General features: G+C 41.4%; 1 protein-coding gene across 4 annotated transcripts in view; it reads left to right on the top strand.

Annotated features, from left to right (window-relative positions):
* Window positions 1–19,609, top strand: part of LOC138265798 (phospholipid scramblase 1-like) — a 194,405-nt gene that overhangs the window by 17,486 nt on the left and 157,310 nt on the right. For 2 of the 4 annotated variants that reach the window (XM_069213850.1, XM_069213853.1), the window contains exons 2-4: window positions 5,732–5,770; window positions 16,168–16,205; window positions 17,098–17,127. In XM_069213850.1, coding sequence (XP_069069951.1) covers window positions 17,103–17,127 — 25 coding nt within the window. In that variant the 5' untranslated portion in view covers window positions 5,732–5,770; window positions 16,168–16,205; window positions 17,098–17,102. The remainder of the gene's footprint in view (window positions 1–5,731; window positions 5,771–16,167; window positions 16,206–17,097; window positions 17,128–19,609) is intronic. The other 2 variants (XM_069213852.1, XM_069213849.1) reach the window with 1 other exon arrangement.

The raw sequence follows: 19,609 nt of genomic DNA, 5'->3' as shown, positions 1-19,609 counted from the left end.
TGCTTGGACCTTCTGACCAGTTAGGAATTTCAGGCGTTACTTCTCTTTGATGCAGTGCTTAACAGTCTGAAGTCAGGTTAATGACTGCAGAAGATTAAACTGGACACCAGCATCAAGTTTGGATGAAGGATTCAAAGGTAAACACCATTGTCAAACTTTGGCCAAATACATAGATTCTCAACTGTCCCCGAGCTACTGTGGAGATATTGACAAGTTGAATAATTCCTAATACATAGAATGGGAGAACAGGAAAGGGAGATAGAAGACACAGGAACACTTGCAGTTGTAAGGCAGTGTTTGAGAAACCTAGGATAGACTGTCTTTTTGTAGATTCGCTTGCTGACTTGTTCTCAGATGGGATATGGAGTGATCGCAGGATTGTTATTAGACATGCTAAAATGTTAATGGAAAGCTGGATAGGAGTACAAATATATATCGAATACAGTGAGGCCTTACCAGTAATAATTTCAAAAAGCTCACCCAAATTCATGATGGAAGGAATTGTAAAGAGACCAGACACCATCCAAGATATCATTGCTGATCCACAGGATGCTTAAAAGCAGGAGACCAATGAACAGCAGTCGATTGATGGTAACAGACAACAGACCCACAAGCAAGAAGGACAAACTAGAGGGGATCTAGGAAAGGACTAGCCTAAGAGGTACGAAGAGTTAAAAAAACAGAAAAGGTTGGAGGGTGTAGGGTTTAGTCAACAAAGTAAGCAGTAATGGAGCACTAATACAAATACAAATCATTGCCCAGCCAGGGGGTCTACTTGCAGTGCGCTAAGTATGCCATAATGACCTAAGTGGCTCCTGACCTACAAAGTTCTCAACCGTGCAGAGGTTAGTGATGTAGTCTTCAGCAATTGCCATTTCCCAGCCTTCCAGAGTTTTCAATCACTTCCCTGCCTAAACTGGGGGATCTTAAAATTGATACGGGGTTGCCACAGCAGTGAGGTGAATGTTTATGAAGGGTTCATTCTGTTTCTGATTGAGCATATGCCCGATGATCCTTTTTCTCTTCACTTTTGGACTGAAATCTTGACAGTATCTCCCACCCCTTGAAGACTGAAGAATCCCCCACAAATTCCCCTTGGGATACTCAGCAGAACTGTTAGGTTTGTGGGAGTGACTGGCAAACGGGTTGTATCTATAAATGAAACTGGTTATCGAGAAGCTTTTGGAAACATGATAACCCTTCAGTCCACCAGATATTGCAACTGGCCATGACATATCCTGGAGTCTACAGATATTGCTTCATACTGTGGGCTTCCATCTTCCAAGGTAGCAGCTGTAGGATCCACTGTCTCTGAAGTAGCAGGTTTAATCTAGGAAATGCTTACAAAAGGGAGTATTTTGCATTTGAGTGGCAGCACTAGCTAACAGCTATTTTTCCAATGACTCCTATGATCCCAAAGGGAACTACAAATGAGGGTGTGAAGTTAGCGAGGGGATCCAGAATTGAAAGGAGTCTATTGGAGAGTCACACTTTATCTTGAGAATGAGTTAAAGAAAGGGGTTGTTAGTGTAAATCAGCATAGTGTTTGTAAACTGCCTTGGCCTTTAATACATTTAGGCCCATATTTATACTTTTTTAGCACCGTATTTGCATCATTTTGTGACGCAAAAGCGGCGCAAGCTTACAAAATACAATTATATTTTGTAAGTTTGCCCCGTTTTTGTGTAAAAAAAAAAAAGCGGCGCAAGCTTACAAAATACAATTATATTTTGTACGTTTGCCCCGTTTTTGTGTAAAAAAACGACACAAATGTGTCGCTAAAAAAATATATATATGGGCCTTAGTTGTACTGTTTTCCTGATGCTCATAATCGGATTCAATAACTGAGAGACTGAAGGTATGTTGAAAGTGGAAATGGTGATAGTTAGCATATGGGGAAATGCAATAAAAGGATGTTCTTGAAGTGCATAGGTATTGTAAGCAAATTTTGCAAGATAAAGTAACCTAAACCAGTGGTTCCCAACCTTTTGACTCCTGAGGACCCCCACTGAGTCATTACTGGAAGCTGGGAACCCCCAAGCACTTTATACAATTTAAATTTCAAACGGTAATTTAATCCACAAAATATACACAAGCAAGTACACACCAAACACTCGAACTACTAAAGATATGATTATTTTATTCTGAAAAAAATATGCAAAAGTCGAAAAATGTTAATGTGAAGGTTGGTGCTGCAACTTGGCAACTACATTTTCAATGTTTGGCTTTATTTAGGAAAGTTGAATCCTCAGGTCAGATTCTACATTTGCCAAGCAATTTCTGTTTTTATTTTTTAGGTACATAAGATCTGAGAAACATTTTCACATAAATATGTGGTGGGGAAAGGAAGTAAAACCATAAGGGCCTCTCTCCTCTCCATAACGTCTCTGACACATGTAATTAATTGTTTTATACCACCTCTCATACCAGTGTAGGGTGTCAAAGCACTTTACAGAGACTACAAGGTATAGGATTCAGTTGTCAACCACACTGGTGGGCATTTTCTAAGCGTGCTTGGTCTGGAGAAGCACAAACTGAGGATTCAGAACATAACATACAAAAAAAGGTGTACACTGTTCCAAGGAAGAAGAAAACTAGGGGGACATAAATGTTCAGGAGCAAGAGCCCTCACACATCCAAGAGGATGTCATGCTTCATCATCGGGTAGCTCCTCGTCAGACCGGCGCTGCAATGTCTGACAGCTCCCCGTTAGGGGGCTCTTTGCCGGAGATCTTTATAGGTGGCTGCCGTAGTACAGGACACTACAGGACCTAGTATCATGGTCAGGCACTATTCCTGGCAGGAGAGTGACTAATAAAATTAGATCCCAGTCCTAATGAGGCAAATAAATGTAATTAATCGAAGGATAAGACTGGGACCAAGATTAAAAACATAAGGAAAGTGTAAAATGAGAAATAATGCTCAACCACTTTCTACCTGGTGTTGGAGCTGGGAAAATTATCGCAGGTCTCCTAGGACATGGTCAACATGTTTCGCGTACAGTGGTCTAACAAGATCCTATGACGCTTCTTTAGGACCAATAAATAACAGAACTTCTCCTGTCTATATTACAGAAAGTTTGTGAGATTTAAATCATCAAACAAATCATGCAGTCACTTACATTGAAGTTCACTGTTTGTCAAAAAATATAACGGTCGCCCTAGAAAAACAAATCATTTAATCAATACACACGGAAAAATTAGAGAGAACACCCGTGACACAACAGTGTGTAGTAACCAGTTGTGTGGAATAACAAGACAGTATGCTTACCATCCCTTGTTATATGGGGGGCCCCTTGGGAAGTAGCATGTCGAAAGTGGTCACTACTAATAGAGTAATAAAGCAAACACAATCAATATAGCACAATCAATAAAATACGACACAGTCAAGTTCACTATTAGAAGTCAAGCAATCGAGGTGATTGTCAAATAAATATTGATCTGTGTACCTCAATTATTCAAACAAAGTCTCATCACTAGCATATGTAATATAGTTGAAAAAAGAGGGGGAATGCAAATTACCAAGCAGGAGTGCCCATACAGTAGCTTGGTATATACTGTGTCTATGTATTATTATCAGCGGAGTGATTTGCAAAATGAAGATCGCCCGGGCAAAGTCCGGTAATCCATCTGACACTATGGAATTTACAAAGCGGGCATCTGTAAGTCTGTGCTATCTGACTTGACAGAGCTCGTTGTCCGCCCCTAAGAACAAAAAATAAAAAATAATAGAGGGATAAAACAAGGTCACTTACTTAGTATGTGCCGGCAGTTCACAGGAAAACCTACCCTGGTGTGCTGTCCCGTATTGTCCACTGTTTGACTCGATGGGAGCGAGTGATAAAAACTGAAAAAGGACTCATCTCCAGAGGCTTCTTGGAATGAGTCATCAAAATGAAAGAGGGACGAAAAAAGTGTTCCGGCAGCCATCTTTGAATAGCTAATAGTAGCGAGTGGTAAAGACTGAGAAAAAGGCTCATCTCCAGCTGCTTTGTGGAAAGAGTAGTAAAAATAGAGGAGGGACAAAAAGTTCAGGCAGCCATCTTGGAGTGGCTTATAATAACGTGAACAGTATGGTGGATACTATTAGTTGGCAGATGTTGGTCTCCGTAGAATGGCTTAGAGAGGAGAGCCACAAGTAACTGCCAAAGTGGACATAGTAATGTTGTGAGCCACAATTGGGTCAACCAAATGATACATATGGGAGGCCCCCTACAACAGCGGTCAAACAGAGTCAGTCAAAATATGTAAGAGGCACTAAATGCCAGGTTGTATGTCCTCTTAAAAGAGTAGGTAAGGTCAGTAATTAGAGGGCATTGTATAACTGAAGCCAAATTTGGCATGATGATGGTGATGGCAAAACGTAGTATACCCAGGTCGTTGTGCCATTCAATATACACCAACTCGTGGGGGTCAAGTAACTCGAATGAGTCCTTAACATGTGTTTTTTAGGGGGACAATGTTGTCCAGGGAATGGCATCGTTCAACCCGTCCGTATCAGTGTGTAGCTTGAAAACCCACTGTTGTTCCAGTCTGAAAAAGGAGTGTGGAGAGTCAGTCGTGATTCTTGGGGCATCAAGTACGACCCAACTTAGATCATCAGGACTATGAGGGGCATCCAAAAAGTGTGCACATAATTTTGTAGTGATGCGTCCACACCTAATGTTGCTCCTATGCTCATTAATTTGTATTTTAACTGGTCATGCCTACATAGCGCAGCCCACAAGGACAAGTGATCATATAAATGCAATTCTTAGTGTTGCAATTCGTGTGTTTAGTCAGGCGCCATTGACCTATAGGTTCCAACTCTAGAGTTTTGTTGTGGCTAGTCAGTTGGCAGACATTACAAGTCCACAGGGATAGTGTCCAACTACAGGTGGAAGATTCCAAAGTGTGGTTTGTGTCTGTGTCCGCGGTGTGTCTTTCGGACGGGTGTGGACTATCAGATCTTTTATGTTTTTAGATCGTTTGAATGCAAACAGGGGCCTAGGGATGGTATTAACCCCACTGTTAAGAATAGGCCACCTCTTATTGATCAATTTTTTGATCTGATTTGATAGAGGGGTGAATGTAGACACGCAAGTCAACCATCTGTTAGTGACTTTAGTGTTAGTCTGTGAACTGCCGGCACATACTAAGTAAGTGGCCTTGTTTTATCCCTCTATTATTTTTTATTTTTTGTTCTTAGGGGCGGACAACGAGCTCTGTCAAGTCAGATAGCACAGACTTACAGATGCCCGCTTTGTAAATTCCATAGTGTCACATGGATTACCGGACTTTGCCCGGGTGATCTTCATTTTGCAAATCACTCCGCTGATAATAATACATAGACACAGTATATACCAAGCTACTGTATGGGCACTCCTGCTTGGTAATTTGCATTCCCCCTCTTTTTTCAACTATATTACATATGCTAGTGATGAGTCTTTGTTTGAATAATTGAGGTACACAGATCAATATTTATTTGACAATCACCTCGATTGCTTGACTTCTAGTAGTAAACTTGACTGTGTCGGATTTTATTGATTGTGCTATATTCATTGTGTTTGCTGTAATACTCTATTAGTAGTGACCGCTTTCAGCATGCTACTTCCCAAGGGGCCCCCCATATAACAAGGGATGGTAAGCATACTGTCTTGTTATTCCACATGACTGGTTACTACACACTGTTGTGTCACGGGTGTTCTCTCTAATTTTTCCATATGTATTGATTAAATGATTTGTTTTTCTAGGGCGACCGTTATATTTTTTGACAAACAGTGAACTTCAATGTAAGTGACTGCATGATTTGTTTGACAATTTAAATCTCGCAATATTTCTGTAATATAGACAGGAGAAGTTTTGTTATTTATTGGTCCTGAAGAAGCGTCATAGGATCTTGTTAGACCACTGTACGTGAAACATGTTGACCATGTCCTAGGAGACCTGCGATCATTTTCCCAGCTCCAACACCAGGTAGAAAGTGGTTGAGCATTATTTCTCATTTTACACTTTCCTTATGTTTTTAATCTTGGTCCCAGTCTTATCCTTCGATTAATTAAATTTATTTGCCTCATTAGGACTGGGAACTAATTTTATTAGTCACTCTCCTGCCAGGAATAGTGCCTGACCGTGATACTAGGTCTTGTAGTGTCCTCTACTACGGCAGCCACCTATAAAGATCTCCGGCAAAGAGCCCCCTAACGGGGAGCCCGTCAGACATTGCAGCGCCGGTCTGACGAAGAGCTACCCGATGATGAAGCATGGCATCCTCTTGGATGTGTGAGGGCTTTTGCTCCTGAACATTTATGTCCCCCTAGTTTTCTTCTTCCTTGGAACAGTGTACACCTTTTTTTGTATGTCTAGTTATTAGGGAGACCGTACACTGGACCAGCAACCTCCCAGTCCCTCTCTTTGTTGATTCAGAACATAACACAGTGGTTAGCGTTGACTTTAATAATACAAATGTATTTCTAAGCAAGCAAAACTTTTTTAGCAGCGTAAGGAAAATGAAAGAGTGGGAAAAAACATAACTTTCTAATTTGTGCCATTCAGTTTCCATGCAGCTCTGTAATGGCCCTATCATTGCGGGGTCAATAAATTCATGATCCTCTAGGATTTCCTTGTGTTTTCATAAAGCACTCACAAGGCTAGATCTTTTAATCTACAGGTTGGAGTGTAGCATTGTCTAGGGGCTAATTGTATGGATGCATTTTGGGTGGCCTGGAGGTGTTTAAAAATGGTACATGTTGTTCAAAGCTTTCTAGGGGCCGAGTCTATGATTGTGTTTTAAGTGATCAGAAAGTGAGGTGCTGTAGGGCTGTTTTTATGATTGTATTTTATATGGCTTGAAAGTATAAATATTTACATAGATGAAGGTTTTATTTTCAAATGTTTTATTGACATAATAATGTTGCCAGTGATTATTGATAAGGGTGGATATGTTTCATTAACATTAAAAAGTGTGTTTACTCATGGTTATTACTAATTATTGCAACAAGCCTTGGCAGCTGCAAATGACGCAGTGCATGGGGCTACTGTCCTGCGTGGGCAGGCAAGGGCTTACCTTCACCCAAGTTAGACAGTTGGAAGAGAGGACTGTCGGGACCACTTCAGTCCACCGCCAATGATGCAGGATCCACGCAGCTCAGCAGGACAGGGGATCCACGCAGCCATACTTCGTCGCAGTTGGTGTCTGCAGAAGCAGGGGAGTGACTCCTTCACCCCAAGGGAGATTCCTTCTTCCTTCTGATGCAGCTAAAGACAGGCTGTCCTCAGAGGATGCACAACCGGCGAAATGTTGCAGTTGTTGGACGGAGCCGGAGAAACAATGTTGCAGAAGGTGTCTTGCTTCTTTTTTGCAGCTTGTAGGTTCCTGAAGAGTCCAGATGCAGTTTCTTCAGTCAGAAGTCCAAGTGGAGGGTGCAGAGGATTCCTGCTGGAGTCTTACAATACGAATCTGTGGAACCACCCAAAGGAGAGACCCTAAATAGCCCTGAAAGAGGGACTGGTCACCTAGATGGGTGACCACCTATCAGGAGGGTGCTCTGACATCACCTGCTGGCACTGGCCACTTAGATGCTCCCAGAGTGCCATGCCAACTTGGAATCCAAGATGGCAAAACCCAGGGACCCTCTGGAGGAGTTCTGAGCACCACCCCTGGGGTGGTGATGGACAGGGGAGTGGTCACTCCCCTTTCCCTTGTCCAGTTGCATGCCAGAGCAGGGACTGGGGGTCTATTAACTGGTGTAGACTGGATTATGCAAGGAGGGCATCATCTGTGCCCTTCAAAGCATTTCCAGAGGCTTGGTGAGGCTATCACTCCCAAGCCTGTAACACCTATTTCCAAAGGGGGAGGGTGTAATACCCCTCTCTCAAAGGAAATCCTTTGTTCTGTCCTCCTGGTCTTGAGCTCCTCAAGCAGCAGGAGAGCAGAAAGCTGTCTGAGAGGTGGCAGAAGATGGGGCTACCTGGAAAACCTCAGAAGGCTGTAATGGCAGTACTGGGGAGCCTCTCAGGAGCCCCCAGAGTGCATGGAATCATACAACCAATGCTTGCAAAAGCCTTGGGGTATGATTCCAACATATTTGATACCAAACATGCCTATGTTTGGACTTACCATTATGTAGCTGGACATAGGTTGTGACCTATGTCCAGTACACTCGTAAAATGGCGTCCCCGCACTCACAAAGTCCAGGAAAATGATCCTTGAGGTCATAGGGGCACCTCTGCTAGTGCAGGGGTTCCCTCACACACAGGTACTCTGCACCCTGCCTTCAGGGCTGGAAGGCCTGCAATAAATAGGGGTGACTTATAAGTGACCTGGTGCAGTGTAAATGGCAGTGAAAGGGTGCATGTACCTTCTCACACAGGCTGCAATGGCAGTCCTATAGAAGCCTTTGCATGGGCCCCCTATAGGTGGCGAAAGAATTGCTGCAGCCCATAGGGATCCCCTGGAACCCCAATGACCTGGGTACATCGGTACCATATACTAGGACCTTATAACAGGGCACCAGTTTGCCAATTGTGGGTGAAATACTGGATTATTAGTATGCAATAACCATAATTTAAGGGAGAGAGCATAACTACTGGGATCCTGTTTAGTAGGATCCCAGTAGACACAGTCAAACACACTGACAGAAGGGCCAACAGTGGGTGTAACCATACTAGAAAGAGGCTACTTTCCTACATTGACATGTGTGATCTTTCGTGCCACGCATGCATACTTAGGGAGCATACATATTATTGTCCATAATACTGAGAAAGGCAAACCATGTATATTCAGAGATCCACAAGCATTCTACTGTTTTGCATGACTGAAATCTTTTCACTGTTGATTTGAACATACTACCACAATCAGATAAAATTCTACATATGCTTTAGAAGGCATAGGCATTCTTCTTTCAGGAAATACCACACATATTTTGCACTTAGGAATAACTTCGAATTTTTGTTTTTTGACATGCCATTGTTGTTTTCTATGGACTAAAGTCTTTGAGGCGTGCATGTTTGAAAATAGCAAGTCCATCGAAGACTTTGCCACGTTTCACCTTTTTTTTTACAAGCTCCCTTGAAGTTCTGCTGATTAGTTTCTATTTTTAATAGAGAGCTTATTCCAGTGGCATAATGAAATATTAGATCCCCCCCTGCAGAGTAAATGGAGAAGCCCCCTTCTCGGCATACCACCTATCTCTTTTGCCGATGGGGCCCCCAGGAGATCTGCCCTCCCTCACACAGCGGGCTGGAGGGGCTTACGATACGACACTGACATATTCCTACACCTGGTTGGTGACATGCTCAGGAACATAAACATAGAACCAGAGAAAAAATATTTTTATAAAGACAATAATATAATAAGTCACACAAATGGTTTAGCAAAGAACAATATGCACCTAAAGTGACTGAAACTGGCAACAGGAAAAAGGGTCGGGCTAGGACAGAAAATCCACCCAGGCATCAAAATAAAAGTAGCACCAATAAGCAAAGTAGATTGCTAAACAAATAGTTCACATTTCCAAATTAGGGCAGTTTTAAACCTCCCTCACATTTCCAAATTAGGGCAGTTTTGAACATCTAAAGACACCCTGTGTAAGTGTTTTGCAAGTTACGGAAAAATGCATGCATTTGTAGCAATATCAGAGAAATTAACAGCAAAACAAGCATTTGCAATGGAATGGGTCTTGCATTTGCTTGAGTTAGAGGCATTAGTGTTGTAAATTCCTAACTGAACTTTTCTTGCCACATAAATTGAAAATGAAAAGTAAAACAGGTGACATAAGCGGGCTGATTCAAAGCGCCATGGCTGCCATGGCCGCCATGAGCATGAGCGCGAAGGAGAGACACAAAATGAAAGCGTTCACTCGCAGTCAAACGTATCAGCAATCATGCAATTATTAACGTAACAGGTGCAGTCTGCAAGGCAGCAACAAAACCACATCAAGGAGGGACAAATGTAAAGCATTTACTAATGATGATAAAGAATTTTTGAAAGGCAAGCCAACGAATGAGTGAAAGTGATGGGTGTGAGGTCAGCGTGGTTAAAAGCCCACAACACTTACAAGAGGTCAAATCGCTTGCAAAATCGACCTAAAAAGGTGACAGCCAGTGCTTGTTTTCATGGCATCTTCTTTTGAAAGTAGAAAGGAGTGTTGTTAGAAATGCAGCGGGAGCACCAATTATACATTTGTAATACTGAAAAAGTGAGGGCAATGCTACTCTGCTACATTTTTGGAGTTGACTGATATTCTCATGTGTTGCTGCCAATGCTTAATTTGTAAGTAAAAAGGTGCTAGTGCCCAAAGCCCTCCTCTTAAACACACGACTGCTGCAATTAAATGTGTGAACACGGAGTACTAAAGCAGCGTAATCCTGAAGCCATCTCGGGCCTCTTTAATCCAAATACTGCCACTCCCTGCCCCTTCAGCTCACTCTTGCAGCTTTCTGTTTTCTTTCGTTTTTGCCTTCCTCCGTCTTTCCCATATGTGTCTTTTGCTCACGGCAAATGCTTGAGGCAGAAAAGCAAGCCCCGGCCCTCAAAAATAAGTGCGGGGCTCAGCACCGGAAACAATAACACAAATTAAGCACTGGTTGCGGCTCACTCCCCTTCCAGTCTTCTGTTGAATCAGGGCTCTGTTGGTGCCGATAGACTGTGGTTGGCCATGTCCGTTCCAGCACTGTAAATTACTGTTTCAGCAGAGAGCAAGCCCAACTTCTGCTCTGTGCTGCTCCCACTACCTTTCCCTGTTCAAACTGAGAGAAGTTTTACTGCCAGAGATTCGTTGCTTAGCCATAATTAGGTGACCCAGAGCTCCACAAAATGTTTGGGACACGGCATCATGTTTTTTTTATTTTCAAAGAACACCCAGTGTGTTAAATGTGATGACAATGTAGCTGTTGCAAGACATCGATTTGTCTGCTGTAAACAGATGTGCTCAACTCGCTGTGTATGAGTTTGAATTACATTTTAATTCAGCACTAATCTTTCAAACATCGAAATAAACACTACTATGTGGGTTTATAATAATGGCAGATCTGAGCGATATATGATGTAAACAGGACTATGGTTCGGTGTGACAAGTCCTACATTCTAAGAGAGATACCATGAGAAGAATACCTATTTTCACATCTGAACTCTACTGGCTTTTTTAGTTTTCATTTCCAATAACTGTGAACACCGTAATATTTGGCATTTTCAAATAATGGCCAAGCATTTCAAGAGAGGGCTGAGAAAGTTTAATTTGCCATTTTTTCATGCCTAACTGTGCATTCTATTGATTGGAATGAACCCAGAACAAAATTTGATATCTGTGGCATCACAAATTACACGTTAATTGTCAACTTTTGACAACAGCGCCCACGAGCAAAAACAAAAGAAACATGAGAAGAAATGGTAAAAGACGACTTGGCAAAATAAAATAAAGTTAGCTTTAAAAAATAAAACTTTGCATTTTTGTGCCTGTTGGGCAGGTTTTTGCCATTCCCAAGCCTGGTGTTTGCCAGGCACTCAAAGTTAAAAACAACAAATAGTACCTCGATCACGTTGGGAGCAGCGGACAGGCACTAATTAAGTTGCAGTTATTAGTGCTTGATCCCTGCTCCACACAGAGAAAAAGAAGTGATGCAGGTGTGCCTTGACGAATTACGAAGCTGTAAAGAAGAGTGCCCTGCAAACCAACAAATGATGAGCAGCAGGCGGGCTCCAAGTCCTTTACTATACACAGCAGCATCTTGCACACAAGAGGCATGCTAAAGCACATGCACTCGCAGGCTTGACCCTAGAAATAGCCTGCCAGATCAATAAACGGGCCCAGAAACAGCCAAAAACACAGCCCACATTGGCCTGTCAGACCAACCTGCCAGGTATTGCCACACTGCCGGCCAGGCCAGTCTGACTCTCACTAGAAATACACCCACACTGTGTGCACACACATTCAAAGCCTTTAATCACAGCATTCAAATTAGGGGTCGAAGGACCGGAGGTCCAGAAAAACCAGATCCATGCTAAAAATGGCATTCCATATAGATTAATTGCAAAAGTAAATTAAGTGCATTCAAACAGTTCGGATAATTTCCATAAAATCAGCATAAATTAACACAATACAAAGTCATCTCTAAAAATATGCTTAAAATATCTCATCAAAGTCATAAAAATAATTGCACACGAGTACCACATCTAATGTATGCACATAGAAGAAATAAACACATACATATAGTAAAAAATAATCTAAAGATTAAAAACTCCTTCCAATACCTATTCATGGGACATATTCTATATGGCCTATTCTACGCATCCAAGCCCTCTGCAGATAATTAGGGACAAGATTTTAGGGATATTATGGGCCTGATTTAGATGTTGGCGGTAACAGTCCCACCGACTAATTTTCAAGTGAAAATCCGTCCACCACCTTGATGGTCCGACAGCCATATTTAGATGTTGGCAATCCCATAGATGAAAGCCCGCATTAGAACGACCGTCTCGGCCAAGAAACACCACCTGCGTCAATGGTGGGAGAGGGAAAAAGTGGATGCTGGTGGGACCCCACCCACCCTTCCTGCCGTGCAGATTTGGGTGTGCCTTACCGCCAGAAAAAAGTGGCGGTCCAACCTCAACTTCTGAGTTGGCAGACTGAGGATGTACGGGGTGAAAACACAAGTATTTTCCCCTTTCCACCTCCGTCTTCGACTTGACACGACTAGACAACACCTGTTGTCACTATTGTCACTGACCCACGGAGAAAACACGACCCAACCCCATCGCTGGACACAAAGGTAGGGAACCCGCATTGGCTCTGTACGTTGGGGGGGTCACTGCATGTGAGCACAGGACCACTGCAGACATATACATGTCACCGTAAACTTTTTTAAACTACTGTGTCATGCATATGCTGGGGGCAAAAGTGGGACTGACATGGGTGGGGACACACTGCTACACAACACATATCAAGCACAAATAAAACTGTCATTATGGCGTCAGTATTCATTGGCAAATGAATGCTGGCACCACAATTACTGCACAATCACACTTGTCAACTCTGTCTATGTGTGCACATTGCAAGAAGACCTGTACCTGTCATGTCGTGCTTCAAATTGTGTGTGGGTCAGTACGTGCATGTGTGTTTGCAATGCAATTTGCTGGGTGAGGGGAGAGCTGTAGTGAGTGCTGTGGTTGTGTCAGTATGTGTGCCACTTGCATATGGCTGTGATGTTGTTGTGTATGTTGGGCTGTGTCTGGTGTTGCTGCGTGCAACATTCAGGGGAGTGGTGTTGTGTGGCAGTTGTCATGAGGTGTGAAGTTGTGCTTATGTGTTTGTATAGATGAGTGGCTAGTTGTGTTGGTTGTTGTGGGTGTGTGGGAGCAATGTCAATGATGTGTCTATGTTGTGTCGTGGATGTCCATCAATGTGTGTTTGTGGCACATGTTCTGTTGTGGTGAAATGGCAATGGATTTGGGTGTGTATGTGGTGTGTTGTGTCAGGGGGACACATGAGGCAAAGGTACAGTGTGTGCGTGGGTGACCTCTATTGCATAGCCACTGCCACTTTCCTCTGTCCATTGGGTCCCACAAAGTTCTCTCTCCATCAGCAAACTACTACTAGTACACCCTCTGCAAGTTTGTAACATTGAAATACAGCAGGCGGAACACCGTTGACTTGACGGTCCTCTTGGGTCTGCCGCCGACACAGCTTGGCGGTGCAACCGCCAAGATCTAAATCAGGCACTATATTCTTTAAAAACCTCTAATGCATCCTTTCAAAAATGGACATAAAAATAATTCAACGTCGACTTTAAGTACCTCTTTCTTATGTGCAGCTATAGAGTGCAAAGAAACAAGAAACACATTTCATCCTCACTCTTTCTGCCATCATAGACACAGTTGCCAGTATTGTCTATAGCCTAAAATACACTTAAAAAAAAGTCCACGTATAAAGGAACTATTTGGACAATCAATGTACTTACAAAACTTCAATGTTAATTTCATTTTCCTGTCAGAAATGTGGGGGGTAGTGAGGATTTCTCCATACTTTGCTAGTTCTTCAGTTTTAAATGTTTCAAGTATTTTTGCTGGAGACTTTCTCTTTATTGCTGTGCTACAGTATTGGGATCTAACAATAACTGGACAAAATCCAGACTGTACAAAAAATCCTTATTAGACAATACTAAACCCAGTGGTGGTTAGTTTTGGATGCTATACAGTACTGATATCTTAGATGCTTTTATTTATTGTGGTTTGAATTTGAGTTTGGTATCTGCGGTTTGACTAATATGAACGTTCAGTCTGAGTGTGAAAGTATATTTTTTTTTGTGAGGTGGGTTTGGCAGTCAATAAAGGCTTGCTTGAACTATCTGGTGAAAACTGTATACATATTTAGAAAAATGGAATAAAAAGAAAGCAGAAATGTATGTATTACTGTACGTAGTTTTGAATAAACATTTTCCAGCGACGACCCTAGCTAGAGGGCATATTGTTGGAGGTGGGTTGTTTTCCTTTTATGTGCTCCTTTTATGTGCTGGTCGGTTTGCCACAGAAGCCAAATCTTAACTTTGCTGCATTATTTGAATAGAGTATTGTATATGTATTTTATAGGATAAGTTGGTATGTGTTTAAATGTGTTTACTGATGGACTTGGCAAGCTGTTTGTTATATGTTCCTTTCTGTTTGTTTATGGTTTTTATTAACTAGTAAACTAAATTAGATTAAAAAAAAAAAATTACCTTAGCTGCATTATTTGAATAGAGTAGAAAGATCAAACCTTTTTGGTAACACAGGAACTACAAATCTGTTAACATTTCCTTCAGTGGTGTAAGGCTTTCATGAATCCATCATAATCCTTTCCCACCTCCACGGTTTGCCACTGTTTGTGGGTTTACAACGCTCCCTACTTGGCTTCAATGGGTTTATGAGCTTGTTTGCCCATGAAGATGAAACTGCAACAGGAATAGTGAGGGTTTGCAGGACCTCACAGAGGAGCCACCATCTTGCTTGGCCTCCAAGCCACTCCCCACTTCCTGCATCTTTATCCTAGTCTTGTAGATTCATTTTCACCCCTGTTTTCTCTGTTTGTCACTGCTTGCCTATCTTCCTCTACATTTTTTGGTGTTCTGCTTTTCCTTTGGTCTGAGTCAATTGCTAATGGCTAAATATAAGTTCTGGACCTCAAAACTGAGTCCTGTTGACCACCATGGGATATATAAGCATAATCCGACATACAACATAATGAACAACAGAAAAAAGAGAGCATGAATGACAGATCCAAACCTGGAGCAGAGACCAGTGGTTGCCTTCCCACATTTTCTAACTGTTGGGTGTGCAGCTCATGCACTAACACAGAATTTCCAAGTTAAATGTATGTGCTTTAGATAGCGCAAAGTCTTGAAACAAGTACACGTCTCTTTTCTGAACTGCTCATGGTATGGCTCTTTTTATGGGTGGAAAACTGTAGCCTAAGGCAATGTTACATTACTTATAAAATGTCTTTCAGAAGCAGAAGGTAATTTGGGACAAGCTAAACAAATTCATTCTGGACAGAAGTCCATGTAGTTTGCCAATATTCATCAGGAATCTAGAGATCAGTGTTTGAGGGTTTGGAATGCATTTAAAAGACTCCAAAGGCCAGATGTATCATTTTATTGAATTGTGATTATCTAATTGCGATTTCCTGTGAATCGTACTTAGGTAATCACTATTCTAACGTATGAAACTCATGGGGTTTTATTTTTCTTTTCCTAATGAGTCGCAAAGCGACTTACTTCATTAATATTTATGAGGTTGGTCACAATTTGCGACCCATTAGGAAACACTAAAATCATAGAGATAGTGGCCTGCTGGGCTCAGCAGACCACCATATCTGTGATTGCTTTTAAATAAAGCAATCTTTGTTTTTTTAAATGCAGCCTATTTTCCTGAAAGGAAAACAGTATGTGTTTAAAAAAGACAAATTAAGAGTTTTCTTTTCATTTTTTAAGAGTAGGCAGCACAATTCTTATGGGCATTGCCAAGCTTGTGATATGTACATGAAGTACCTGAACAAATGTTTTTTTTTTTTTCAAGTATAAGAGTTCTGGGGTGCTGGTTGGTCATGGTGTAGTGTGTTATGTGATGTCTTTGCTTATATTCATAGCAGCATGTGTCGTATTTATTTTAAGTCATTACTTATTAATTTTAATTCGTTTTTATCTCGTTTCATCTCAGATCACATTCGTTTGAAGGGCAATCTTATTCATTACAACGTGAGTAATGTTCATTTCAATATGTGTCATATTTATGAACATGGTGATTAGTAAAATGAAGGCAACACATGTACAAAGAAATACATTTGGCAACATTTGGATAAAACGTATGTCGGAATTCCTTCATTTGTACCGCTAGCTAATGTTTGCATTAGTGCCAAAATCCGGCCCAAATAAGGAGTGTTCTTAAATAAATGACTCACAACACACATATCTGTTTAAAATTCATTGTTTTTTTCTATATGCAGCCTGATCAGAAAGGAAAGGCCAATTTTCATTTATGTAATGTCACTGTGTACCAGAGAGCTAGCACCAGCATGCACCAATGTGCGCAGGGTGAGCCTTGGCACAGAATCTTTGGCATGGACGGTCTTTTTGTAAATACTATCGCTTTACTCGGCACGAGAACCTCACGCTTGGACCTTGCCCTCCATTTCTTAACATTATTGTAGAAAAATGAGCCTCGTAACTGTGGGTGTAAGATGTGAACAAAAACGTGTCAGTTATTTTGAGCATTTGTCTAAGATCACTCTGTTTCTTTCCACAAAATGAAGGATGCATGAACTTGCTGATACATTATCAGCCTTAAATAGAACATTGTTATACTCTGAATACATGTGAATAAAAGGAAAAACAAAATCATACATTATATAGCGTACATAGATGATAACTGGGGCACAAATAAGTGTTTAGTTCGAGGGGATCAAAACCCTTCTCCGACTCTACAAATACTACCCCCCCCCATGTAATTGCACTTATATTCCCTGTCTCAGTCAGTTAATAGCCAACAACCTGTATGTTTACTTATAACTGTATTTCGCTCTAATTGATCAACATATGTGTCTACTAATCCAGTACATTTGTAACTAGTTACTTTTCCTTCCTTTCACAGTCATAATGAGCCAATCGATGGAAATGAAGGGTAAGGCTTCTCCCACTTTTTACATGTTTGGTACCCTGGTGTATTACGTGTACATAGCAGGGCAATCTGCTGATAATTAATTAAAATGATAAATTGCAATATGGAGTAATTTCTGATATTATGTATTCTCCCCTCCACCCTCCCATCGTAAGGCATCCAGAATTCACATCCTTAAAAGCTTAACGGTGTAGGTGCCGAAATGCATACATGGGTAATGCTTGAGGCCGATACAATTATAGAGAATTAAGCCTCAACCTATACAGGTTTGTAAATGTCTATGTGTACAAAATCAAATAGGTGACATATCTTTTATTCACAAAGTACAGAAAATTGTCCTAATGCACAACAAATATGTAGATTTGGTGTGTCAAAAAATAATTGTTGTTATTATTGCTTTATTTTTCCATTCTACGATCTGTAGAACACTCGCAATTACACTCTTAAGAAGCCCCCAAAAAACATATATATTCAGATGCTTTTCGGCCCTCGGGTAATCATAGAAATATATCAAGTAATTTACAGAAACCATAACTGTTCAATATGCTTTTCACAATATGAACTGTATAGACTGCTTAAAACATATTATTGTGTCTATTAATGATAGTACTCGATTCTATTCCTACCAGCCATTCAAAATAGCATGTTTTAACACTGACAAAATAAGGAAGCAAGGCTGTTTCTGCACCTCAATGCTAAGGAACACATTTCCCCAGTTGTTTCTACCTAATCTTGCTTTCCATCAGTCACGGAATTAAATTCTGAGCCGATTTCAAAATGCGGTGTCTTTCTTTGAGTAAGACTCAACACTTTTCATCAGAAGCTCTCAAAAACCCACTACATGATCAATGATATCTGTCATACTACTCCTAATAATGGTCATTCATTTTCACAAAAAGTCAGTAAGGAAGATCAGTTCCAGTTCAGACCAGGAGCGGCTTCTCCGTTAGGGCGGAGGAGCATCGCCCCCCGCCAGCAGCAGAAGCTGCAAAACTTTCACAACGAGAGGATAAGAAACTATGTTTATTATCCTCTTGTTGTGAAAGAGGCAGGGCATCTGGGGTGAGGAGCAGTGAGGGGGAATGCTCAGCCGTCGCGGGCCAGCCAAACACACATGTGCGGTAGGCTCTCTCCAGCCCAGCAACACATCTGCTGGGCTGGAGAGAGCCTGCACACGCTTCCAGTCTGCTGGGAGCACCCTGGCTAGGCGCCCCCAGCCAATCCTGCTGCTGCTTTCAGCAGAGTCAGGATTGGCCGCAGGGCAGGCTGAGAGCCTGTGCCTGCATGCAGCGAACAGGGAAGAGAAGTGAGGCAGGGGCGGCGTCGAAAAGGTAAGTGTTACATTTTTTTTTAAATGTATTTTATTAAATTTGGGATCCCCCTCCCACCCCCACCCTACGCACTGCACCCGCCAACTCCTTATGAGCGAAGCGAGCAGCGACTGGTTCAGACAACTGCACTGTTAAACCCACTCTCCAATAGTTTAAACCAATATTAGACCACAAATTCCCCACTTCACATATTCACCCCATTAGCACACATGCAGTTCTTATTGACCACACATCCCCTGCAATTCCCAGTTACCAAAAGTCTCTAATTTCACACCCATGGCTGCTAATGCCTGCAACAGCTAAACTATCTAAGGCCCAACTACCCACCAGCAACCCACCTCTCATCCACAGCATAATCTGGGCACCTAGCACCCACACCCGACCAGATATATCGGAATTGACATTTTAGTCAAAACTGTCATTCCCACAGCAGTCACTGTCAAGACTGAAGTTTGCATATGCAGTACTTTACAGAAGCCAATACCAGACAAGAAACCTTCCTGCCATGTTATCTATTTGAAAGAAGGTAGCTTTTCTGTCTGATATACACAGTTATGCCAATCTCCAAAATTAATTTTATTGTGTTTGCTTTAAATATCAGTCCATATTGATTTTATATGCTCTCCTTCCATTTGATTTATTCTTCATAATTCAGTATTTTTGTGTATTGATTTTGTACAGAAAAACTTTGATGTACACACTAAGTGGCTAAGAACTGAACATGTAATCCCTAGGAGATTTAAGCATGGATGTGTCTTGTTTCGACTATGTTTTGCATTGCAAAAGACTTGTATATCTGGGAGAATTCAACTACCACAGGAGATACAATCGGCAAGTAGCCTACAATCAATACCACATACTGTCTCTCATTAGACTTATGTCTGAAAATATCCCCAATTCAAAGTCCAAACCTTCCAGGCTGATATGAAAAATAAAGGGATCAAATGTCAGATTGCAGCCTACATAAAATAAACAAGACAATTGTAAATTCAAGTAGTAAATTAGGCTCTCAGAGTCATAGATGTGATAAAATAAGCTATCCCAAAGAACATATCTCAATAACGTAAATATTCACTAAAACAATCAATTCAAAGATTGATGCTAGCGTAAATCTTGTTATCTTTAAATAATCTATTTTTTAAATGGTGTCTGCA

The sequence above is a fragment of the Pleurodeles waltl genome, chromosome 11 (genome assembly GCF_031143425.1).
Source record: "Pleurodeles waltl isolate 20211129_DDA chromosome 11, aPleWal1.hap1.20221129, whole genome shotgun sequence".
NCBI lineage: Eukaryota > Metazoa > Chordata > Amphibia > Caudata > Salamandridae > Pleurodeles > Pleurodeles waltl.
Note: the sequence above shows the minus strand (reverse complement) of the source record. Positions and strands in the feature narration are given on the sequence as shown.